This window comes from Erpetoichthys calabaricus, chromosome 17 (assembly GCF_900747795.2).
Source record: "Erpetoichthys calabaricus chromosome 17, fErpCal1.3, whole genome shotgun sequence".
Classification (NCBI taxonomy): domain Eukaryota; kingdom Metazoa; phylum Chordata; class Cladistia; order Polypteriformes; family Polypteridae; genus Erpetoichthys; species Erpetoichthys calabaricus.
This window is the reverse complement of record NC_041410.2, coordinates 96,405,486-96,432,351: the sequence shown is the minus strand read 5'-3', so window position 1 is coordinate 96,432,351 and position 26,866 is coordinate 96,405,486. Positions and strand designations below refer to the sequence as shown.

Genomic DNA, 26,866 nt, shown 5'->3' with positions numbered 1-26,866 from the left:
CTACCTTCTGGTTCAGATGATTAAAATGTTTTTGAGATTAAAAGATTAAATAAATTGTGAATGTTTTTTGTCATAATTGCTTTGTATATCTGTTCGCACTCATTGTATTGTGTTCTCTCGTGAGTATATAAGACAATTACCTATCAGCCATTTCCTTAATGGCACTGTGTACACATAAAGGAGCAGTGGAAGTGCAGTGTTGGAGTTTGCCTTTTGAAGTCAGCGGACCTAAATCAACTTAAAACAAGAAAATCGTCTATAAAGGAGAAATGAGCAATCTGAGTGATGAAAGAAAAGCGTTCAGTCAGATTCATGGTACAGAAAGCGGACATGGCCAACTCAACAATTTGGAATGTCTTGGAAAATAAACAGACCTTTAGTGTACTTAACACTTGGCAACGACCCGGCTGGTGAAAGAAAGATGATCAGAGCTGTGAAGAAAAACGATAAAACAAGTGCTGCTGAATCACCGACCGACCGCCTGCACAGTCCACGGCTGAACAGTTGCTTTGGAGAAGTTAATTAGGAATTCTGGTGTAGTGGCTACGGCAATGGAGTACAAACCCTAACTAAGGTGGCTGCTTCAATTCCTGTCTGTGACTCACTGCGTGACCTGCCTGTGTAGAAAAAATACACATCTCTCTATTATGGAAGGAATCCGGAGATGAGACTTGGGCCGTGAGATGTTCTCAAGTCCCGCCCTCCTCTCAGCCACGCCCTCTCACCTCTCATTGGTGTGAACGCTTTTGTCAGACTCCGCTCCTGCGCTCTCAGCTCTTACAAATGTTAACGTTTTCCTCACTTTAAGTTCCCAATAAAAGAAGACATGTTATGTCCAAATCCTATTGAAGAATTTCATCCCGAAGGGATATCAACAGAAGAAATGAGTACACGGGCAATCAATTCACTCACGGGCAGTTATACATTGCGTTGTCACGATGAAAGTCCAAACACGGAATCACAATTCAGTGCTATATTGACGAAAATTTAATTCAAAAAATTGATTTTACTGAAGTTATACAGTAAAAGTGTAAGTTTCAAAAGTATTTGCGTGTTATTTTCAAATCCAAACAGAATGAAATCGTATAATACAACGAAAAACTCTTAACACAACATGAAACATAATTTACTTTCAAATTATTACGTTTTACTATTTTTTACTACAGTTAATTACTCGCTGTAATGTAAAATAGTTCTATTATGCATATGTAACCATTCCCATGAAAATAACAATCTGTTTAAATTGTATATCCGCATCCCCATACGTGAGCGGCAGAACCGCAAAGTGGCTAGTGCGTAGCGCCCGTCCAGGGGTTGGCAAGCCAAGCAAGCAGCTCCCTAGTACAAGTATAAAATCTATAATATCTGTAATGTATCCTGAGCTTGTAAACCCTATTTAATAAAGACATCAGCCAAATCTACTCTCTCTCATATAAGTCCATCCATCCATTATCCAACCCGCTGAATCCAAACACAGGGGTCTGCTGGAGCCAATCCCAGCCAACACAGGGCACAAGGCAGGAACAAACCCCAGGTAGGGCGCCAGCCTACTGCAGGGCACACACACACATACACACCAAGCACACACTAGGATCACCAATGTACCTAAACTGCATTTTTGGACTGTGGGAGGAAACCCACGCAGACATGGGGAGAACATGCAAACTCCACGCAGGGAGGACCCGGGAAGCGAACCCAGATGGGTCTCCTAACTGTGAAGCAGCAGCGCTACCCACTGCGCCACCGTGCCGCTCTATATATAAAGTCCTAAGCCTAAAAGTGTAACGATTTTATGTGACGTTTTTATGTCACGCTTTAAATTGGGCTTATTTTAAAACCTACATATATATATGTCTGGTATCATTCTTTTCAGAATTTATCGAACTTTAATGTGATGTTGTTAGATTTTCAGATTCATATTCCGTTTTTAAATGATAAACTAAAAAATATCAAGAACTCATGTCCTGCAAGACGAGACTTTGTGCCAAGAGATTTAACTGCGCCCGGGGCCAGAAATAAAAGACAAAGAGTAGACGACAAAGACAGCCGCTGTACAGGCATTTAATTGTTCGAAGAGCCGTGTGAGATGCAGATCACCACAAGCCAGCAGCAGCCGATGCAATTTGTTTCCCGGAGGAGCGGCCGCATCTCGTTGGGGTGCGTTCACCTCCCCTCTTCACAACACGAGTGGCAGAGACATGAAGTCAGGCCTGGGATGGCTAACTAAAAAGATTCCAATATGCCAGCTTTCGAGGCCCCCTCTTCAGATCACATATCATAACAATGTTATCAATTTTACGTTTTTTTATATAAATGTAAAGGTTTACGGTGATGTCATGGAGCATGAACCAAGTGGAAGCTAAACGAGATGTTGGCAGATGGTATCAAATGGCTACAGAACTGGACTGAAAGTTCACTCTCGCCACTCATCCCCAGAGTATCTTTGATCAAATCACTTAACCTATCAATGGTAACATAACAGAAATAGAAATACAAGTGTGCTGTACCCATACATGTGGATGGTGGTCACTATATAAGTGAGAAGGCTTCTTTGAACAGGGTACTTAAAACTGCCAGTGTGGCACATTAGACATATAAAACCTTCTGTACGAGGCAACTCTGATTTAAGTTGGTGTAGAAAAAATCAGTAAACAAATATTGTAAATCCATCGATTATCAAACGTGCGTAGCCCAGTACCCGGGTCCTATACTCAGTGCTTCTTCAGAGTGATGCCATTGCAGAACCACGTTTGGTTCCCAAGTGTATCATCCACATGAAGGTTCCATCAAGAGCCTTCTATTTAGATCCATAACAGTCTCGTCCCTGCATGTGATAACACTCTCTTCTTTCTCCGTCTGTGTTCTGTAGCCTACTATCCAGTATATATTTTTGTTTTGCCCACACATTAGGAACTTTCTAAAAGCCAAAAGAACCCATTTCATATGTAAATGACCCTTCTTTTTTACTTTGTGAAGCAATTAGGAACCACACAGCCCAGTAAAGTGCAGTTAAAGAACCATAACTGCTAAGACAGTAGGGAGCTGGAGCCTCTTCTGGCAGAATCAAGCACAAGGCAGGAGTGAGTCCATGATGGGCCGCACTCCTATCCATTTTTATTCACTCCATTTATAATACCAAGTTAACCAAATAGGACGATCTTTGGCTTAAGAGGAAAATCGTAGCTCACATACCGTTTATTTGGATGACACGCAAACTTCATACTGGGCCGGGATTCAGGCACCTTAACCACTAGCCTACCGTAATATACTGTAACATTCTTAGACCTGCTTATGGGGCGCCAGTCGACCACGGGGCACACAGACTGACACAACTATGCTTACACAGGGCCGGTTTAGAATTGCCTACTTAACATAACCCACATGGGAGAACGTACAGACCCCCACATCGACGACGAATGGGCAGTGATTCAAACCCGTGATGCGATATCCATGAGACTATGCTGTTCTAAATGAATAAATGGAAAGTGTCATCCGCTGTAGATTGGGGAGGCGCACAGGTGAATTGGGTGTCAAGTATATATTTACCTAAGACCCAAGCAGAGAGGACGTGTGTCTCAAGTCCAAAGACACGTAGTGTGACAAGTGTAGATGGCCTGCCAGCCTCCCAGCTCCAACACAGACAGACGCAGGAGGCTCTTTATATAAACGGACATGCTTGTTATTTGGTTTCTTCACTTGTGGGCGACGTCTTCCCCGTTCCCACTAAGCACAAACGGCACCTTAAACGCAATACTCTTTCCTTTTCTCCTCCACTCGTTCCACCCGACTGTGGCTCACCGAGTACTGTCTGCTGGCTCCTTTTATACGTTACCCAGAAGGCCTGAGGACCAACTTCTGGGTGGGGTGAAAGGATCGCCCAGCTGCAGTACCCCTGGATTCCAACAGGGCTGTAAACAACTCCATCTCCCACGAAGCCCTGCGGGAGTCCGAGGCACCACTGCAGCCCATGGGGGCTGCTATCTAGTGTCCCGGGGAAGGTACCGTTCTGACCATGCGTGCTCCCCCAGTTCTTTCGACGAAGAGGCGTCTATGACAGTAGATATTGACTTGGATTAGAGGAGAGATTTGTGCACTGTAGATCAAAATTCAACAATTCAGATTAGAATTGAAACTCGAACTTGAAAGGACAATTGGGTTGGGATTGTCTGCGGAGTGGTGGCTCTGAGGCTAAGGATCTGCACTGGCAATCGGAAGGTAAAAGCTCTGTTGGGCCCTTAACCTGCAAGTGCTGAGCGCTTTGAGTAGTGAGAAAAGCGCTATATAAATGCAAAAAATTATTATTATTATTATTATGGCTTAAGGGAGCAAATGCGGCTGAGGTGTGCAGACAGACAAACTGGGCAGGTGCTTCATTAACAGCAGACAGTCGATGAGTCAGACTTTACATGGCTTACCATCACAAGACAATGAAGAATCTTTAGAGCCACAATGGAGTACCTTGTAATAAGAGCAGGGCCACTTACCTTAGTCCATGGGGATCTCCAGTGGCTTCGGGTTCTCATTGTGACTGTCAATCAAAGGCCGAGTCCTGGCTTTAAGTAATCGCCATTGCTAGTTGGGCTTCTTGCTTTCTGGTTTCTGCACTTAATCTGTGAACAGGAATGGCGGTAGGACACTTGTAGTTTATTAATGCTGAGGCTTGCTGGACCACAAGAATGTGTTTCCACTTTTGAACAGCTGTCGTCATTTTTTTTTAGCTGTCTTTCTAAACTAAAATAAAAAGTGAAGAGGCTTAGGATGTGAGCGACGATGAGTGTGACTGCTCTGCGTGGCTTGTGGCCTGGCGCTATAGGAGTTTACTGAAATTGAGACCCCAAAGTTTGGCAAGACGAGGCATAATGGACACATTCAATGAGCAGAAAACAACAACAACATTTATTTATATAGCACATTTTCATACAAAAAGTAGCTCAAAGTGCTTTACATAATGAAGAAAAGAAAAATAAAAGACAAAATAAGAAATGAAAATAAGACAACATTAGTTAACATAGAATAAGAGTAAGGTCCGATGGCCAGGGGGGACAGAAAAAACATAAAAAAACTCCAGACGGCTGGAGAAAAAAATAAAATCTGCAGGGGTTCCAGGCCACGAGACCACCCAGTCCCCTCTGGGCATTCTACCTAACATAAATGAAATAGTCCTCTTAGAAAATAACCGAACTATAATGTTTGGGCAGAATGTGGGTTAGTAAATGTGGTGGAAACGTCTTGTGCTCATTAAGAAACCTCCATGTCTGAAGATATTGAGGAGAGAAGCTGTCGTGATGAAGAGGCCGGCTGATCCTTCTGTGCAGTCTGCCATGGACTGACCCCAAACCCCCCCCCCCCCCCCCCCCCCGCACTCTTCAGGGAGATGAGCATACCAAGGGGGTCTTCAGTACAGATATTAGTAGGGGTGTCTATTTATCATCTGCCTGTTGTCCTCTCTTGTTGACTCAGGCTCTTTGTTTTCGAGGGCAGGCTGACGCAGACTTTGAAGTAAACAGGTGATGCCGCAGATCGCTCACCCTTGTTGTAAAGGGGGGTGTGGGTGGAAATGGATAGTAGTTTTGATTAAGACTGCAGGCCAAATCCATTTGTGGGTCCTCGCACTCATAAATCAACTTTAAAGTCTCATTACATCTGTTGTTCTTCTGGTTTTGGGGAAGCTTTAAAAAGCCCACAGCAAAGAGCAAATGACTGCAGTAATGGATACTGAAAGCTCGATGGACTCCGGCTTAACAGTGTCGGAGGTTTGTGTTTTAATTTGCTCCAGAGCACAAAGCTGCAGTTTGCTCCCTCTCCTTCTGCTTGGTGCATGGGCGATAAATCAATAGTAATAAAATTGAATTAAAAGGGTTTTTTGTTCAACATCCAGCCACAAGGTCGATACGACTACCATTACCTTATGTGATCTGGCAGCAGAGCCCCAGAACAGAGGTTTGTTTTAAAGAACAAAAGCCAAAAGAAGGAACAGAAACAAATCGCCCTTTTAAGACGGGCTTCAGTACTCGCTGACTTGGTGTACCCCTTGGATACCAAAACACACAAGAAATGCTGTCCTTGCTTATTTGATGAAGTGATTGAAGGAGGAAGGTGGGTGTCGAGGGACATCGTTCATCTTGGCGTGATTGAGACTTATGAAATGTGGGAGTGGAGCCAGGGCCCCATAAATGAACTGTATATGATATTGAGATAAGTGTTTATACACACACACACATATATATGTATATGTATATAATATCTCTATACTGTATATATAAAGGGTGGCACAGTGGCGCAGTGGGTAGCACTTCTGCCTTGCAGGAAGGAGACCCATCTGGGTTCGCTTCCCGGGTCCTCCCTGCGTGGAGTTTGCATGTTCTCCCCGTGTCTGCGTGGGTTTCCTCTCACAGTCCAAAGACATGCAGGTTAGGTGCATTAGCGATTTTAAATTGTCCCCAGTGTGTGTATGTGTGTGTGCCCTGCAGTGGACCGGTGCCCTGCCCGGGGTTTGTTTCCTGCCTTGTGCCCTGTGTTGGCTGGGATTGGTTCCAGCAGACCCCCATGACCCTGTAGTTAGGATTTAGCAGGTTGGATGATGGATGGATAGATATATATATATAAAATCCAACATCTGTATGTATGTCTGTCCGCTTTTCACGACAGAACTACTTCACAGATTTAGATCGGGTTTTTTTCTACAATTTGCTTGAACATTCCGGTTGATTTTGCGACTTCCCTCATCACGCTAAGTATCAAAGTTCGCGTGCGGTAACCGATTTATTTGTGCGAATTCGAGAGAGACACTGCGGGCTGAGGGGAGGGGAGCGGGGCCCTCCTCACTCACGTGCCAGCCTTGGAGCGTATCTTACATCCACATAGGTAGCGTATGAGAGGACTACTTAACAGATTTAGATCGGGTTTTTTTCTAGGATTTTCTTGAACATTCCAGTTGATTTTGCAACTTCTCTTATCGCGCTAAGAATCATAGCTCGCTTGTAGGAGCAATAAATTCACACTAATCCAAGACAGAGGCTGCGGGTCGAGTGGAGGGGGAAGCGTGGCGTCAGAAGTGGGGAGTCGGTTTACCCCTGTGTTTTGGGCCGTACCTCTCCTCCGCTTAGCTAGTGATACCTTTTTGTTAATTGATTTTTAAAGTTTGTCCTGTTTCACTGCTATGTGGGCGGAGCCATGGGGAACAGCTAGAATTATATATACACGAGAGACGTTCACAATGTTTCTGTGCTTTTATATTTTTGTTGGAAAAGGTGAAGGCAGGAGGAGTAGTAATTAGGCATTAAAAGGTTGGTACAACACTGAGAAAATTGCATTGCAAATGAAGGTGACTCTGTAAAAAACTGATGTCATTTGTTTTTGAAATTCTTAATAAATAGAGTTAAAAATTAAAAAGTTACTTCAAATGTGCAAGATGATTTACAGGAATGTCTCAACCTGTTCACCATCATGTTCAACACACAAAAACCAACGAGCAACAGCACCATTTTAAGCCCGGACACACATTTTACAGGGAAAAGACGACACCACAATCCATACTCTGTCCTTCAGGTCATTGATATCACGAACGTTCCTGCTATCCACGCTCTCCTTCACCACACCCCATAACCACAAATCACAGGGTGTCAAATCAGGGGAGTGTGGAGGCCATGGCAATGATCCACTATGACCTATCCATCGACCTGGAAAGGTGCAGTCGAGATAAAAATAATCCATTAGTGTTAACATATATATAGATAGATGGATAGAAATATCATAGTTTGCTTGCAGGAGAGATACATTTGTGCTAATCTGAGAGAGCGGCTACGGGCCGAGGGGAGGGGGACGCGTGATGTCATGCAGGAGTGGGGAGCCGGGCAGGACCCTCATCACTGTCCTGTTTCACTAATACGCAGGCAAAGCCGCGGGGGACGGCTAGTGTAGAGATAGATATAGACAGATAGATATAATATATAATAGATAGATATAGACAGATATATATAGAGATATAATAGATAGATATAGACAGATATATATAGATAGATAGATATAGACAGATATATATAGATAGATAGATATAGACAGATATATATATATATATATATATATATGATATATAGATAGATATAGACAGATATATATAGATAGATAGATATAGACAGATATATATATATATATATATATATATATATATATATATATATATATATATATATATAGATAGATATAGACAGATATATATAGATATATATATATATATAATATATAGATAGATATAGACAGATATATATAGATAGATAGATATAGACAATCTATCAATATATATCTGTCTATATCTGATATATAGATAGATATACTGTATATAGATAGATATAGAGATATATATAATATATAGATAGATATAGACAGATATATATAGATATATATATATATAATATATATATATATATATATAATATATAGATAGGACAGACATATATTGATAGATTGTCTATATCTATCAATATATATCTGTCTATATCTGATATATATATATAGATAGATAGATATAGACAGATATACTGTATATAGATAGATATAGAGATATATATAATATATAGATAGATATAGACAGATATATATTAATATATAGATATAGACAGATTATATATATATGATATAGATAGATAGATAGATAGTTAGATATAAATATATGCAGCATCTTTAGCAACATACGACACACACATCAATGATTATGCCTTTGCTTATTATACTGTATTCTGTGCCAATAAAACCCATTCACCCCTTAGACTTTTTTATTTTTACGTTTTATTTTGATGCCATGTCCCAGGTTCGAATCCCGTCCTGGTCGGTGTCTGCATGGACGTTCCATGGTCTCCCTGTTTGCGTGAGTTTTTCCCTGCTATTGTGAGTTTCTTCCCATTTTCAAATTGTGACCTGCCTGAATTGGATTTAGTAGGTCCAGATACGTATGTACATACAATATTGAATTATCACATCTATTAAATCTGGATTTGATTGCAGTTGATAAACTCAAAAACTATAATGTAAAAGTAACAGAACACTAATCTTCTAAGAGGATTATAAACAAACAACAAGAAATGACAGAAGCCCGATGTGTTCCCCCGCCTGTTGGTGTGGATCCCTTCCTCTGAAATTCGGCTCATTCAGGATGCTGTGCCAGTCGTGTTGATCAGCGTAAGGTTCTATGCATCTGGACACAACACCTTCCATCCCTGTTGTTAATTATAAAATTGTTCTTGTTCCCTGACCTTAGCTTGAATGTTGTTGAATCACAATCACATATTTTGATTGCACAAAAGTTCTGGGCTTTGGGTGGTCCGTTCTAAAGCACGGACTTTCTGAAGTCGCCTCCCCTCAGTTTTATGTGCGCCTCGGTTCACTTTGTCTCCCAGGCAGTGGCTGCTTTTCCCTATGAGGTGCTACTCCACTCAAGGCAAACATGAAAATAATGTGCAAATGAATGTAAAAATTCACATAGTATCTGTGTTGAAACATATACTGTCGCATTGTGATATTTGGATATTGTAGCGATGCACACATTAAAAACAAAGTGCATACACAGTTGTTCTGCACTGTAAAGTATTTTGAGATGATGTTCATTGTGAAAAGCTGCTTTATAAGAGGAAAGTGCTTACCAAATGACTTCAGTGCACATACTGAGGCTGCATCCTGCAATTTGGATAATCATGTCTAAAAATGAGTCATTATATCATACTGGATAGAAAATAAATGATTCTTTTATATTTATCTGTCTTTCTTCTGCTATATAATAAAATGCTGCTCTGTGTCTGTGTGTGTGTGTCTGGTTCATTGGAGTAACCCGATTGGTTAGTTTGACTTTGACAGCTCAGTACTAGGGATGATCACCTTCTTCTTCTTCTTTCAGCTGCTCCCATTAGGGGTCGCCACAGCGGATCATCTTGTTCCATATCTTTCTGTCCTCTCCATCTCGCTCTGTCACACCCATCACCTGCATGTCCTCTCTCACCACATCCATAAACCTTCTCTTGGGTCTTCCTCTTTTTCTCTTGCCCATCAGCTCTATCCTTAGTATCCTTCTCCCAGTATACCCCTCATCTCTCCTCTGCACACATCCAACCCAACGCAATCTTGCCTCTCTGACTTTGTCTCCCAACCGTCCAACTTGAGCTGACCCTCTAATGTCCTCATTTCTAATCCTGTCCATCCTCATCACACCCAGTGCAAATCTTAGCATCTTTACCTCTGCTACCTCCAGCTCTGTCTCCTGCTTTCTGGTCAGTGCCACCGTCTCCAACCCATATAACATAGCTGGTCTCACTACCGTCCTGTAGACCTTCCCTGTCACTCTTGCTGATATCCGTCTGTCACAAATCACTCCTGACACTCTTCTCCACCCATTCCACTCTGCCTGCACTCTCTTCTTCACTTCTCTTCCACACTCCCCGTTACTCTGTACTGTTGATCCCAAGTATTTAAACTCATCCACCTTCACCAACTCTACTCCTCTCATCCTCACCATTCCTCTGACCTCCCTCTCATTCACACACATGGATTCTGTCTTGGTGGTCCTACTGGCCTTCATTCCTCTCCTCTCATATCTCCACCTCTCCAGGGTCTCCTCCATCTCCTCCCTACTCTCTCTACAGATCACAATGTCATCAGCAAACATCACAGTCCATGGAGACTCCTGTCTAATCTCATCTGTCAATCTGTCCATCACCATTGCAAATAAGAAAGAATTACCCTGATGTAATCCCACCTAACACGATATATTAGGGGTGTCAATTCCTAACTGGGACAATTTTTAAATTTTTATTTTTACAAAATGGAGTTGAAGTGGAGCATTTCAATGACAGCAAAGAGAATGGCATATCGAGCAATGTTTGTTTGCTAAATACTAACTAGGAGCACCCTGAGTCGCCTTCACAGGCAGGAATTACTTGCAAGAATATGAATGACGTTTTCATAGCAGGTAATGGGGGCCCGTCTGCCATTGGTGGTCGTCAAAAAGTGGACAGGAGGCGAGCAAGGGGCCTCAAAACTACAAGAAGCAGGATTCATAGGAACACAATCAGGAGAGGATGAGACACGCGAGGATACCGAGGACGGGTGTAGGATGAATGCTGAGGGCACACGAAGGGCAAGAGTTAACAAATATGAAATATTTTTTACTTTTATTTTATTATCCGTCTTTGACAGGTAACATAGCTAGCAATTTATAATTTGTGATGTTATTTTCTCTTCACACCAGCTCTGTGATTTTTTTTGTGTTAAGTAAAAGCAAACATCCATCCATCCATCATCCAACCCGTTATATCCTAACTACAGGGTCACGGGGGTCTGCTGGAGACAGCACAGGACGCAAGGCAGGAAACAAACCCTGGGCAGGGCGCCAGCCCACCGCAGGGCACACACACCCACACTACAAGCACACATTAGGGACAATTTAGAATCGCCAATGCATCTAACCTGCATGTCTTTAGACTGTGGGAGGAAACCCACGCAGACACGGGGAGAACATGCAAACTCCACGCAGGGAAGCAAACATTTCCAATTAAATATTTATTTAACATTTACATACAATAAAGTGTTTTTACAACAGTCTAAGGAGGACAGCACCATTTACAGCTGCTATACTCACACATAGGTTTGCATCTATAAGTCATCATTCATTCATTCATTTATTGTTGGTACCTGATTATTCTGATATAAGATCATGGGGGCTACAGCTACCCTTCACAATACTGGGCACAATATTCACACATTCCACTGTGGGCACATTGGCATATCCACGCTCATACCAGGCCAGTTTAGACTTAAGATGGGGACACATGCGGGATATTAGACATCACTGTTAGTTAGACCCCACCGCCGCTCTGAACTGAATATGCTAGAATGTAAAATGGACAGACTATGAACGTGAGGCCTAAGTAACAACAACAACATTTATTTCTATAGCACATTTTCACACAAATAATGTTGTTCAACGTGCTTTACATAATGAAGAAAAGAGAAAAAAGACAAAGTAAGAATTAGAATGAGACAACACCAATCAACATAGAATAAGAGTAAGGTCCGATGGCCAGGGAGGACAGAAAAAACAAAAAAAAACTCCAGACGGCTGGAGAGAAAAACAAAATCTGCAGGGGGTCCAGGCCACGAGACCACCCAGCCCCCTCTGGGCATCCTCCCTAACATAAATGAACAGTCCTCTTTGTATTTAGGGTTCTCATGGAAGGACTTGATGATGTCAAGTAGGGGAGAAACGTCCATCTAGGTAATATCTGGAAACTTGATGCTATCAAAGCATGCACACGTGGTATAAGAATAATTAAGTTTAAAATGTCAAAGAATAATTATTGTGAGTTCAAGAACTCATTCCCGCTTAAACCAGTGCAGGGTTGTGGGAAAAGCAGCTTATATCAGCAATATCTGACGCAAGTCAGGAAACGAGACTGGATTAAGGTTCCAATGTGTCCCAATGTTGACTCGTTGAGCGCACACCCACGCAGGGCCAAGTGATAATCATCGGCTAACCTGGCAAGCTCTTCTTTAGTGATGAGGAGGGAAAGCTGGAGTACCCCGGACAAAAACCCCTGCAAATGGGGAAAACGGCGAGAGACTTCACACCGACGGCCGACAGTGCGGACTTCAATCCGAGGACGCAGGAGTTGTGAAGCAGCCAAGCTAACCACTGCACCACTGTGGTGTCCTGAAGTTATTTATCATCTCTCTATATGTATAAAAATCCAACGTCTGTCTGTCTGTCCGCTTTTCACGAGAGAACTCCTTAACGGATTTATATCGGATTTTTTCTAGAATTTGCTTGAACATTCTGGTTGATTTTGTGACTTTTCTCATCGCGCTTGCAGTACCAATTTATTTGCGTGAATCTGAGACAGAGGCTGTGGGCCAAAGGCAGGGGGTCCTCCTCACTCACATGCCAACCTTAACTCCGCTTAGTTAGCCAACGAGAGAACTGCTTAATGGGTTTAGATTGGGTTTTTTTTCTAGAATTTGCTTGAACATCCCAGTTGATTTTGCAACCTCTACCATCGTGCTAAAGTATCATAGTTTGCTTGCGGTACCGAGACGCCGCGGGCCGAGGGGCGGGGCTGTCCTCACTCACGCGCCAGCCTTGGAGCGTGTCTTACATCTGCTTAGCTAGTGAACAAGAGATTTAGATCGTTTTTTTTCTAGAATTTGCTCGAACATTCCAGTTGCTTTTGCGTCTTCTCTCATCGCGCTAAGAAACAGAGTTTGCTTGCAGGAGCGAGATATTCGCGCTAATCTGAGACAGAGGCTGCGGGCCGAGGGGAGTGGGAAGCGTGACATCGGGAGTGGGGAGCCGCTCTACCTCTGTGTTTTGGAGCGTAACTTGCCTCCACTTAGCTAATGATACCTTTCTGTTAATTGATTTTTAAGTTTCTCCTGTTTCACTACGACATGGGCAGAGCTGCGGGGAACAGCTAGTATATCAATAAAGTGGGGAAAAACATTGGGAGTGGTGTAGCATCACAAATGTTTGTGGATCCATTCATCCATTTCTTCAGTAAGGGGTCGTGGGGAAATGGGGCCTGCCTTCGTTGGGTACAAGGTAGAAACTAACCTGGGACGTCAAGGGCACAGCCACATATACACACCCTCACTCAGTCAGCATATAAATATTATAATATAGCCTAAACAAGTAAGAGGAGTGCGCCCAGCCCACGCTCCTTTCTTGCTGGCCCCCTTGTTGCTGTTGTATCTTTGTGTCTCAAAGCCGTGCAGGTCTGCTGTGACAATCCTGTTAGTGAAACCCTCTGCTCTTCTGGTGTGTAATGCGTGAGCAGTTGTACAGGATACTCACTCTGTTGACTCATGCGGCTATCCTGTTGATAAGAGCCTGTAGCTCTGCCATGCAAATTGGCTGAGGTGTGAAATGTCACTGAAGCGGGCACTGGCCCTGGGTGGATGACATCCTGCCAGACAATTAGATTAACAACTTCTGGGAGTCCACCTTCCATGGGAGGTTGAAGTGAAGGACGCTTTACGTGCACAATGGGATGATGAGTCCCACAGCTTTTACTTCCATTATAAAGTAATACTATCTGCCAGTGTCCAGTAATCTCTCTCCATATAAAAGCCAAATCCCACTGACTCACTCATCACAAAATCTCCTGGACCACAAGGACTTGGGACTTGAAATTTGGAATGTGGGTTACCCCTTGGCCCCATGGGTGCTTGCTAAGAAACGGTTTTAAAAATTCCGTGGTCCAAGCACGTTCTGTCTGTATGTCTGTCCGCTTTTCACGAGAGAATTACTTAATGGTTTTAGAGCGGGTTGTTTTCTATAATTTGCTTGAACGTTCCGTTGATTTTGCGACTTCTCTCATTGCGCTAAGTCCCAGAATTCGTTTGCAGTAACCGATGTATTTACACAAATCCAAGAGAGTGGCTGTGGGCCGAGAGCAGGGGGGCGGGGCCTTCCTCATTCACTCGCCAGCCTCTGTTCGAGTTGGTCTACGTCTCGCCACGTGTTGGAGCGCACCTCGCCTCCGCTTAGCTAGCGATACAGACATCATCATCTAGAGACTGTTAAGGAGTAACGTGTGACGTGTTTGAGAAATCGGAGCTCCACGTGTTTTTGAGGGTAGCTGCTGATTGCCAGGGATATCACGGCCACACTGGGAACGCTCTCCCGTCAGAGCTGAATCACGTCTGTTGATTTTTAAAGCTTGTCCTGTTTCGTTACTATGTGGGTGCAGCCACGGGGTACAGCTAGTCTTCTTATATAATATGCTACTGTGGCTGTCCAGGATTTTAAATCACCTGTCGCTCACAAACCGTTTGACCTGAAATCTGGTACACATGTACTACGTGACGTCTACTATCCGCTTTCAGGGTGATGATTGACCTCCACTGCAGTGGGCTGGCACCCTACCCAGCGTTTGTTTCCTGCCTTGCGCCCTGTGATAGCTGGGACCCCCGTGACCTTGTAGTTAGGATATAGCAGGTTGGATAATGGATGGATGGTTGGATAGATGGATTGACCTTCAAGGTTATTCCTCATTTTATTTTATTTTATTGTAGAATCAACTCTCGGTAGCGGGCAGCAGGGCGGCTGTGTGGCACACCTACCACCTTTGCCATCACTTCTCCTACCTCATCATATCTTAAGTCATTCTTGAGGCAGATTGTAGAATTAAGTGCCAGCTTAATTGAAAAATTAAAGAAAACATACAAAGTAATTGCAAACGAAACACGTGAAACACGTTTTAACGTGAAAAGATGCCGACGATACAAGAGAAGAAGCGGGCCGCTAGGGTGGAGATGAGAAGAGCTGCTCAGGAAGCAGCAAGCGCACCAACCTCTGAGCAAACGAATGAAAAGCGTACAGAGAACGAGGATGAGAACTAGGAACGCTCCAGTCGAGTGTTACTGGTCAATATCATATTTAACACAAGTTTGTGAGACTTGGCTTGCTTCATTCAGCAGACAGAGCAGAAATTCCCAAACAGATAGAATTGTAAATTAAGCTTTGCTTGGACTTTGTGGATCCTTTTTTATTTGATTTTCTGTTTCATTCTAAATGAAGAACCACTTCAGATGGGCCTTTCTTGTCGTGCAGCTCCACCAACTGAGCCAACGGAGGCAGAGTGTTCATTTTATGGGTATTGTTTGTGTTTTCTAATTGCATCTATCCATCCATCCATTTTCCAACCCGCTGAATCCGAACACAGGGTCACAGGGGTCTGCTGGAGCCAATCCCAGCCAACACAGGGCACAAGGCAGGAACCAATCCCGGGAAGGGCGCCAACCCACCGCAGTCTAATTGCATTCATTTCTTTAAAAAACAAACAAACAAAAAAAACTCCAACAAGAGGTAGAGTAGCTGAAGAAAAGTGGTCCACAAAATGAGACTGACCAATCAGCTCTCGATTGTCCCCCTGGGCCGTTTCACTCCATGCTGTAAGAGCTCTGAAGCTCGTTTGGGATGGGCGCGTGGTTGCACCCTAGTATGAGATCATTCACAGTTCCTGCACACCGAATATTCAAATTCCCTGCTTATGCCATATTAGCGAGTGGCTGGCTTGTGTGCAGTGCAGGAGATCATTGTTGTGGACACCTGCTAGTCTGTTCTCGAATGATCCGCTCAACTGGCCTTTTGCTTTTATTCTTTTGTAGACAGTGAGTTTTGTTTCCCAGTGAGGTCACAGATCATCAGAGCTTTAACACTTGGCAACCATTTACTGTACTGAAGGTATTTGACCCTGAAGGATGTGCAGAAATGTTGTAAACTTGTTCCCAACCCCAGCTCCTTTATTCAAACCAGGCACCTTCATGGCGTTCAGGGCTGTCCAGGTTTCCAGAAGGTTATCACTTCACTCGGTGGAGATGAGAAGAGAAAGTGGGAATGCATATGCTAAACGAATGTGAAATAATTAGATCAAGTGTAGGCAACCAGTTCAGCAGAAGAGAGCAGGTCAGCAGAGCTCGTGTGCTGTAATGGAACCCTTGGAAGATGAGGGAGTGTGGAATGCAGGGCAATCTTAGCATCCTCATGGAATGAAAAGAGGGTTCAAACGAGCCACAAAGCGGTGAAATGTCTGCATTACTTAAAAAGTGCACTTCACACTCAGAACGCACACGTCTGAGGAAAAAGGTCAATACCCAAAACAGTGGCTCCCTGCTTTGTAACATGAAAGCAAATTTTAGAAAGAGATCTTATACAATAGCGAGCATGTAACAGCAGAGTTCCCAGAACGTCATTCAGAACGCGTACATGCACACATCATGGCTGCCACACATTCCCAGCGTTCATTTGACGCGTCCCCTGAGCAGGTCCTCGGAAATGAACGTGATGCGTGCGCGAGTTGCAGTACCAGCAAAAAGTTGGGGGGCGCAGTGTGATGAAAGTCGGAACGTGACGTCAGAGTCTCTGTTTACTATCTACATGTGACAGAAAGCCACTATGCAGATCCTACGAGATCGATGTGTGCGCTTCGATGTCTGATGAATGGTTCGATGTGGTGAAGCAAAAGGCCGACATACAGATGCACTCGTGGTGCTTTTATATTCAAGCGTCGCATAAAATAATGACCCGATACGTTTTAAAAGTCTCACATACCATCTTCTGTGCCGTCTTTTTTTTTTGTTTGCACCTTCACAACAGCATCAGAATGTACAGCGCTGTGTTTGAGCCACGGAGAAAAAAAATTAAGGACACGGTGAAAAGGTCTATTTTGTGATTAAAGTGGAAATTTCAGCTTTAATCTCGAAATGTCCACTTTAACCTCGTAGTTTACTTTATCATTAAAGCAGACCGTCGTAAACGTCATCCCAGTTGTTAATCGCTACGAGCTTCTGGGGCTTCCTCCTGACCTGACAGCAGCGATCGCCACACAGAACACGTTACATGTATGATATTCCAACTCTCTGCACATTTAGAAGCCTTAGATTTATACTTGATATCACTTTCATGATGAAATGCATTAGCGTATGTATGTTACATTTTATTGATAAACTAGACAAAGAGCCCGTTTCGACAACGTAAGATGAAACGGGCACGAGTGGAATAGTAATAAGTATAAGCACCACAAACCTGATATCGGTGTATTGAATGAATGCATAATTAGGCCTCGAGCTGTAGTCGAAATCGCCTTTCAGGCCTCTAGAGCTTTAAATCGAAGTCGCATTTCTCTTTGAATTTTCGCGGCCGTAAATCCACCACCTGCCGCGATGTTGGTCTCGTAAGGTTTTTCGGGCAGCTGCACAGAAGGTGACTGCGCATTTGGCTTCGGACGGACGTGAGTGAGTGAGGAGACTGGCAAATTATATATAAGATTGTTAATTTAGTTTAAATAATGAATACTGTTAATAATGGCACACATGGGGGTGACGCAGTGGCGGAGTCACATTGCTGGTATTCCCTGCCTGGAGTTTCCACCGTGGGCTCCGGTTTCCTTCCAAAGATATGCACATTTGGTGACACTAACATGACCCCAGCGTGTATGTGAGTTCTTGTATTCACTTTGCGATGAGCAGATGCCCGTCTAGGGATTGTTTCTGCCTCGTGCCCAATGCTTGCTGGAATGGCCGCATCCCTGCATTGATGGATTTTAATCATTAAACATCCTTTTTCAGTAAGGTGTCATCGGAATTTAATGGGTGATCCATACAAATCACGACACAGTGAAGCCGAACCTGTTCTCACCGTGATGACATCTCGCACTGCCACCTGGTGGATTCTTCCAGATTTACGTAAAGTACGCGTGTGACTATAAACAGTAAAACGCTTGCGTAGCAGGAGTGTCTGCTGGAGCAGGCGTCGCGTCACGTGAAGCATAAACCCGGCCTAAGGCTCATTTTGAAAACTAGCAGCTCTTTGTAGATTGTTTAGAAGATGTTAAACAGAACAAAATACAAGAGTGTACAAACCAAATAGCTGCTGTTCCTTTACGTACATATATAGCAGACTGTATATCAGAGATGTATTGATACAGGTGGTCCTCAAAGCCTCAAATGAAAGTCGTAAGGTTTACACATTTTCGCCATTCCTGATCACCTCTGAAGTGAATCATCCATCCATCTATATCCTAACTACAGGGTCATGGAGGTCAGCTGGAGCCAATCTCAGCCAACACAGGGCGCAAGGCAGGAACCAATCCCGGGCAGGGCGCCATCCCTGATCACCTCTGAAGTGAATCTCTCTGACTGAAATGCGATTCTAAATCTCTAAATTGCAGATGTAGGCCGACTGGTGGCTGGGCCGTATCTAGCGATTAACGTGGGTCCCCATCCACAGCGTCTTTCTTCCTTCCTTAAATTGGCAACCTGGAATTTCATGGATACTGAAGCTTTCTCCAAGGCCTCGCTCCAAGTGTTGCCAGGATTGGCGCTGCCCAAAAAACTGTGAAATGGATTAAGCAAGTTTGAAAATGTTATGTCATGCTACGTCAGGGCGCCAGTGCGTGAAATTGTTTGCAAATGTCTGGGCACTTGATTGATGTTTGCTTTCAAAGTAACTGGAATATAATGTTTGATGTTCACGGCACCTTTAAAACTCCAAAGCATTAAGTCCTAATGCTCCACTCTGGCACACTTCTAATGCCCTGTGACGGATGGCCGGGACGCCCCTTCACCACATCTGCCAGGGGGACAAGGGTGGGAAGCCCAGTATCTCCCCCTGGACGCTAGGGTTGCAGCGGTGCCACGGACTCCCCCAGGGCTTCATGGGGGTTGGAGTTCTGTGCAGCTCTGTGGGGTTCTGCAGGCTGGCCCCTTTTATTGGGTACCCGGAAGTACAGCCAGATGTCGGTAATCAAGCACCTGGCGCACTTCCGGGTACCCAATAAAAGGGAGCCAGCGAGCACCGCTCAGCGGCCAGAGTCGGGTGGAGGTGGACAAAGCTTGCTGAGGAGGAGGAGTGGTGGTGGAAGAGAGGAAAGAAGAAGAGCACTTGGTGAGCACACTGTGCTTTGGGACTGTGTTGTGTCTGGAGGGATTATGGGGAAGATGTGCTCTCCAGCTGAAGAAAAATAAATAGTTTATTTGTTTTTACACGTGTCAATCTGCAAGTCGCGATATAGCGCCTTTCTTACAGCCCACACCCACGACAATAGGGACAGTAGAATAGTCGGGTGTTTCCATTTGGGTCAAAGATCTGCTAGGAGTTATCAGGCACCAGGGGTGGAGTGGAGCTCACACTCACTAAACACGCTTCAGGTGGCAAGGAAGGCCTCTGCTGCTTTGTGTGTCCAATGTGAGGTGCACTGTACACCTCCCCAGATACTTGTAGTGTAAAATCCTAGTTATGTCTCACCTGACTTGCACTCCCATAATCCATTTCTTTTTGGAGCAAGAAGCAACCGGATTGGAGATTAAAATGGAGCAGGTTTAAAGTCGCGTTCTCTACCTGTTTATTCAGAGCTTAGAAAAACAAAATGAATTCTCTGACAGCTATGCCTACTGGTAGGGCAATGGACTTTGTTGTGGTTTTAAATGTGAAAGGCGACATTAAAAACGAGGACAGAGAAAAGCGGACATACAGGGACATACATAGCTGTAACGAGCAGCTATGGGATCAGCATTCACTTTGCATACAACTTGTCTCCATTCAAATGTCCTGGGACTGCATAACCACACGTGTTTAAAGAGCAATAAAGTCAAGTGAGACTGCGCTGAGGAGCGGGAAGAAGAATGTGGGGCTGTGGTACAGATGGACGTAAGGAAGAAATGTAAGAAAAGACGAGGCCGTTCTCTTTATATAATATGTCACTTCACAGAATCAAGTCACTCGGAAGGAAAACATAAAATAAAATTATTATTACATTGCAGAGAAAATGCAGGGCTATTCAAAATGAAAGAGCAGATTTCAGAAATGTATTTCAAACAAAGGGTATAAGACAGACGCTCATTCCGCACATCACCGGATGGAGGACAGTGCAAAGGTTGGTCCTGTGGTCCTTGAGGTTGCAAACACTCAACATGAGCGCCACGTGTAGGGCGACAGACATCAGAACGGTAGGCCATTTCTTGCCACACACGAGTCAAGTGGTCCCACGTTACTGATTCACAGCTTCCTCAATTCGACGTCACAGATCTTGAAGATTGGCGGGCACAGGTAGAACAAACACTCTTTCTTTAATGTACCCCCATAGATTAAATTCTCGGGGCATAAGGGTCTGGAGACCAGGGAGGCCGTAGACGATGTGCCAGATCTTGTTGTCTACCTCTTCCAATCCATCATCCTGGAATGGCGTCGTTCAGGTAACGCCGGACCTCCAAGTGGAAATGAGGTGGGGCACAGTGAAGATGCCACTCCCTTCAACACAATGTCGGTATATAGAAGGCCTTACCAGCTTCAGGCAGGACAGTTTCTGGTTTATCTGCGGTATTGGAGTGATGGCACATACCTGCGTCCTTTCCTGTGTCGGGAGGGGGTGCGGGGCATTGTCGGTGGTCACTGGGGGGATCTCCGGTGATGTGTGGAATGAGCGTCTGTCTTACACCCTTTGTTTGAAATACATTTCTGAAATCTGCTCTTTCATTTTGAATAGCCCTGCAATAATAATTTTATTTTATGTTTTCCTTCTGAGTGACTTGATTCTGTGAAGTGACATATTATATAAAGAGAACGGCCTCATCTTTTCTTACATTTCTTCCTTACGTCCATCTGTACCACAGCCCCACATTCTACTTCCCGCTCCTCAGCGCGGTCTCACTTGACTTTATTGCTCTTTAAACACGTGTGGTTATGCAGTCCCAGGACATTTGAATGGAGACGAGTTGTATGCAAAGTGAATGCTGATCCCATAGCTGCTCGTTACAGACCAGAGCGCAGTCAGCAGCTGCCAGGCTGCTCCATTTACAGTAATTGTAGCGACTTAGCACTAAACTTCATGGTAAATCAGATGATTCTACATTTATTTTGCCCTCTCAAAAAATCAGGAACATGCATATGTTGTTTTAAAAAAATGTATGCTTTTAAACATCCGCACAGCTGGGACACCCAAAGTGTAGCATATGCACACGCAGCTACCCAGTTTGAACTGGTCTTGATGGAGGCACTCTTGTGTTCTGGCACCTGAGTGAGTTCTCACCATGTCAATCAATCAATCAATCAATTTCAATCAATTCAATTTTATTTGTCATTTAGCAGAACATCCAAGATGTGCTGCAGAACGAAAATACGATGCACAAGACATTAATAAAAACACATAGTTAAAATCAGCCTACAATAAAATACTAGAATGCTTCATTTAAAAGACGAACGGCAGTAGGAAAAAAACTGTTTTTAAACCTGGTAGTTCTACATTTCAGGCTGCGGTACCTTCTGCTTGAGGGCATGAGGGAAAACAGTTCAGAGGCAGGATAAGTAGGGTCTCTAGAAATCCGCACAGCTCTGGCCAGACAGCGTTGTTTTGCCAAATCTTGTACATTAGGCAACGGGGCTCCAATGATCCTCTCCGCAGCCCTCACCACTTTCCTCAGTGCTTTCCAGTCCGAAGCGCTGCAGCTCTCCTGCCACAGAGAGCTGCTGCTGGTTAGCACGCTCTCTATGGTCCCTCTGTAAAAAGTGGTGAGGACTGACTTACTGAGATGGGCCCTCTTTAGCCTCCGCAGAAAGATCAAGCGCTGGTGAGCTTTCTTGATGACGGAGGAGGTGTGCAGGGACCAGGTGAGGTTGTTCGTCACATTTACTCCCAGGAACTTAATAGACTGCACAATTTCCACAGCAGTGTTCTCAATGTAGACCGGGATGTGAATCAGCTGTTTCTTCCTGAAGTCGATCACCAGTTCTTTTGTTTTTTCGACATTCAGTATCAGATTGTTTTTATCACACCATTCCACAAATGACTTCACCTCCTCTCTGTAATCCCCTTCCTCGTCACCTCGAATGAGACCCACCACTGTTGTGTCGTCCGCATACTTAATAATTTGGTTTGTGCTGAACTTGGCACAACAATCGTGGGTCATGAGCGTGAAGAGGAGGGGACTTAGAACACACCCCTGTGGAGAACCTGTGCTCAAGGAGATGGTATCTGATTTATTCTTTCCTACCCGTACGTACTGTGGCCTATCCATTAGAAAGTCCAATATCCAGTTTTGCAGAGGTATGCCCAGTCCCAATGTCAGTACTGCAGTAAGGTTTGTGAAGTTAGCGATGTGCTTTATCACAGGTCAGGTCACGTTGGGGAGCGTGTACTGGTACGGCACGTCGCCACACCCACCACACAGCTCGGGATCCCAGTTGGCAAACCCCCAGGCAGACACACGGTCCAGTCCCACCCTCTGTCTGCCACAGTCAGGTGTTGGCCTGGTCCAGCCACTCGGGTCCTCAACATTACGCGCCACATGGCCGTAGTGCCGTAACTGACGCTCCCTCACAATGCAGGTCATGTGCCTCATTCGGGACTCGTTTCTCCGAAGAGACACACATGAAGGAGTCCAGTTGTCGTCTCAGGTCACCTGATAGCGTCCATGTCTCACAAACAGGAAGTCCGAGGGCCGTCATCCTTTACAGAGATCGGGGGCGCCACACACCCCTTTGCAGCGACCTCATGACCCCCGACATGCTCTCCCAATCCGTCTACTGACTTCATAGGAAGAGTCACCACTGAGGTAAGTAAACCTCTCAATGACGAGGTCGACACTCTCGTCTGCAGACAGACACACTGCTGATGACCAGGGACAGATTAAGATGAAACTGGGTCTGATGCTGCAGCGTAAAAAAGGCCTATTTTTTCTTGGCATTGGCGCATGTGTATTCAACACTCACCGTACATGCACACTCAGGCCGACCAAGGAGCCTAAATTGCTTGCGACGCAACCTGAACATGAATAATAATAACGACGTAATAATAATAATTCATTACATTTATACAGCGCTCTTCTCAGTACTCAAAGTGCTATCCACACAGGGAGGAACCGGGAAGCAAACCCACAATCTTCCAAGTATGGTAACAACTCAAGATTAACATCAAACTACGTAACATCAACATTCAATAGCAATTGTCTGACAAGTGCACTTAATGCAGAAAACCTAACAATGAAATACACAAAATTTCACAATTCTCTTATGAAACAGAGTAAGAAAAAATGAATTTGCAGAGACATTGGGTCAAAGTGACTCAGTTCAGGTTCTTGAGGGTAAAAATTTGTCCACGATTTAAATTTCATAATAGACCAGAATCCAGTCGAGGATTTTAAAAATTCTAAACATCCATGCAGGCCCGGCTTTTAGTTTTACCTTTACAGATAACCATTTAAATAGCCATTGATTTTTACTGTACAACTAAATTTCAAGGTGAAAAATTTACTACGTGGCACTTACTGAACAATAATGAAGTGGCAAGAATCCCCAAGATATTGCAAAAAAACGCAGCTAAATTACTAAGGAAACAGTTTAACATAAAATTGATAGCATTAACTTGAAATCTTCGGTTAACAATAAACACAACGACTTTATAGTTACATCACAGCGCAAAGAAGAATAGTAACTGTATAATAAGTAACGCTGTGTCTAGGCGTCCGAAAGTCGGACTCCAAATTTCATTCTAAGAATTATTTTGAGGTTAATATAGCAAGGGAAAACTGTTCAGCTTCTGGAAAATTCTCGTCTGTTTTCATCTGGGCCTATTTCAGGAATGGGCCTAATGCTGCAGCATCACTAGCACCCACCTTAATCTGACCATGCTGATGGCCGTGCCCAAGAGCTCAATAACACTCCAAAAAATAAAAAGTCAGAAAAATGTGACCAGGGCAGGTCCTTTAAAATGCAGTATGCTCGGGGGTTTGTTTTGTGTGTGGCTCTGGGTGACAGGTGACACTTTGTGTGGTCTCATGGTGGCCTGCTATTACCACAAGCTATCAAATGTAAGCACGCCTTTCACAACGAGCTCAGCCTTAGAGAAAACGTTCATTTCAAGATGCTGCACATTACATGTCCACTCTAGCAGACAGACCGGCTCATCGTCACGTGTACCTCGTTCAATAAATTTTTACTGGCATGTCTCCTTGGAATAATTGCTAACAAAACACAGAATCAAATCAAATGAAGTAAATAAGCATGCAATATACAGTAGAAGGTGTTGGTTGGACCTGTCACTTAGCCTGCTAGTTCTCATCTGTTTGCCATGTCGGTGTAATTACACTAAAGCTATCAAGTCTGTTGGGAGAATTTGTACTGTGAAAATTTTGCTACCGTATATACTCGCCAACAAGACCCAAAAAATCAATCATAAAAATCAGACCCCGACTTGTACGCCCGTTCAAAAATACGACACTTAATTTTTTTTTACATCTTCTTGCCTCCTCCAATCTCACATCAGTTTCTCAGACGCATCAAATTTTGTTGCAGCACCACAGTTACCAATTTCTTTCGCCACTTCAACGACTTTTAATTTAAAACCAGCTTCATATTTTCTTCTGATTGAACGCTCCATCATAGATAAGGGATGCTCTTACGATAAAGATGTATGAGGGTGTGAGATACAAAAAACACAAATCAGTGCAAATGTCGCTTCGGAATAGTTCAGGTATTACTGTGTGGTCACGTAGGCACAATACATAGAAAAGAAAAGGCCGTGTGCTCTGTGGTGACTCCGGTGGGCGTTAGCCGATCGTAATCTCTTGGACCAATAGCGCGAGTTTTCCACATTCAACTCATACGACCGGCATTATAAAATACCGGAAATCATACGGTAAAATCAAGCCCTGACTTGTATGCAGGAGAACTGAAACGCGAGTATATACGGTAAATAAAGTCTGTTAGTTTTTATGATGCTAGACGTAGTCATTTTGGTGGGAACTCACTTTAATTTGTTTAAGCAATAAAGTTAATGATCTCTGTTTATAGATGAATTCTATTATATGACCAAAGCACTGACACTTATTAGGTGACATAAGTGATGAAGAGGAGATTTGTAACAAGAATAGCATAAAGCAGGGCCTCCCTGCCCAAAGAGACCCCTCTATTAAATATATTATTAGATATTAGATTAGATATTACATGTGCCATAAATACTACACTTTTGTTACTCTAATCAGTTTTTCTTTTCAAAGCTAAAAGAAGAACACAAAGACTATCGGGCCATCATTTTAGCTTTTCGATTTTTTGTTATCTGTAACATTTGACAAAAAATATTGTCGCAGGTGGCTGGGGGAGACCAGAAGAGGGCTTACGCCTTCCCCAGACCACGTAGGGGCAACTGCCCTGGTTGCTATGGGGACCACGGGTGCAGAGCTTTGAAGCTCAACCCTGTAGGGGGCCCGTGGTCACTGCCAGGGGGCGCCCCAGTGCCTTGGGAGCCACACCCAGAAGTGCTGGGGGGAAGAGGACTGGGGACACCCGGAGTGTTTCCGGGTGTGCAGCCGGCACAAGATTGTCGGGAGGCACCTGGAGCACATCCGGGGGAACAATAAAAGGGGCCACCTCCCATCATGGAGGGGCTTGAGTCGGGAGTGGAGAAGGACAGAGCTCAGGAGGAGAGGCAAGGAGGCGGCCTGAAGACGTGAAGGCATTGTGTTGTGGCCAGGACTTTTGGGGGGACTTTAGGGGTCTGTGGCACTGATTTGTAAATATGGACACTGTGAATAAACGTGTGGGGTGATTTAAATGTGCCTGCCTGTCTGTGTCCGGGTCATCTTCCACAACATAAAACATTACCGTGGAAAGTGACTTGATCAGACATCGATCAGACTTGCTGCTCTATAAGTAAACTAATCACAAATACGATACCAGGGAGCTGGCCTTAAACGATAAAGGGAATGGGGTACTGGGTGGGTACTGGGTGGGCTCTGGGCGGTTATCCATTGTCTTATTGCCTATTTTTTTCTTTTTTTTCTTTTCAGATGGCCTCTGCAAACGACTCCCGCCAAACAACAAAGGATGCAGCGGATCAGAACTTCGACTTCATGTTCAAACTCCTCATCATTGGTAACAGCAGCGTAGGCAAAACCAGCTTCCTGTTCCGCTATGCCGACGACACATTCACGTCCGCCTTTGTCAGCACCGTTGGCATTGACTTTAAGGTGAAAACGGTCTACCGCAATGAGAAGAGAGTCAAGCTACAGATCTGGGTGAGCATGGCGCCTTAGCCTTACTACTCTCTGGCGTATTCTTGGTTCACTTAATCTCTAGTCTCTCGCAATAAAAAATAATAAAAGTACAATTCATTTTGAGAAGTAAACTTTTTTTTTTTTTTAGTTTAGCAGGATTTATTTGTAGCCTTTCTAGACCTAAACTGGCCCCCCAACTCCTCAGTCTTCTGTTAATCGACTTGATGTTATTTTTTGGAAGAATTAAGTGGACAGAACTGGCGAGCTTTGTCGTGTGGAATGGCCTGTTCTTGTCCAGATGGTTCTAATGTTCAAAATAAGAATGCTAATGAATTTATTT

The 26,866-nt window shown here is 44.0% G+C and overlaps 1 protein-coding gene across 2 annotated transcripts in view; it reads left to right on the top strand.

Annotated features, from left to right (window-relative positions):
* The window catches only part of rab3db (RAB3D, member RAS oncogene family, b), a 60,016-nt gene that overhangs the window by 13,473 nt on the left and 19,677 nt on the right, over positions 1–26,866 (top strand). For both annotated transcript variants that reach the window (XM_028822558.2, XM_028822557.2), the window contains exon 2: positions 26,320–26,547. In XM_028822558.2, coding sequence (XP_028678391.1) covers positions 26,320–26,547 — 228 coding nt within the window. The remainder of the gene's footprint in view (positions 1–26,319; positions 26,548–26,866) is intronic.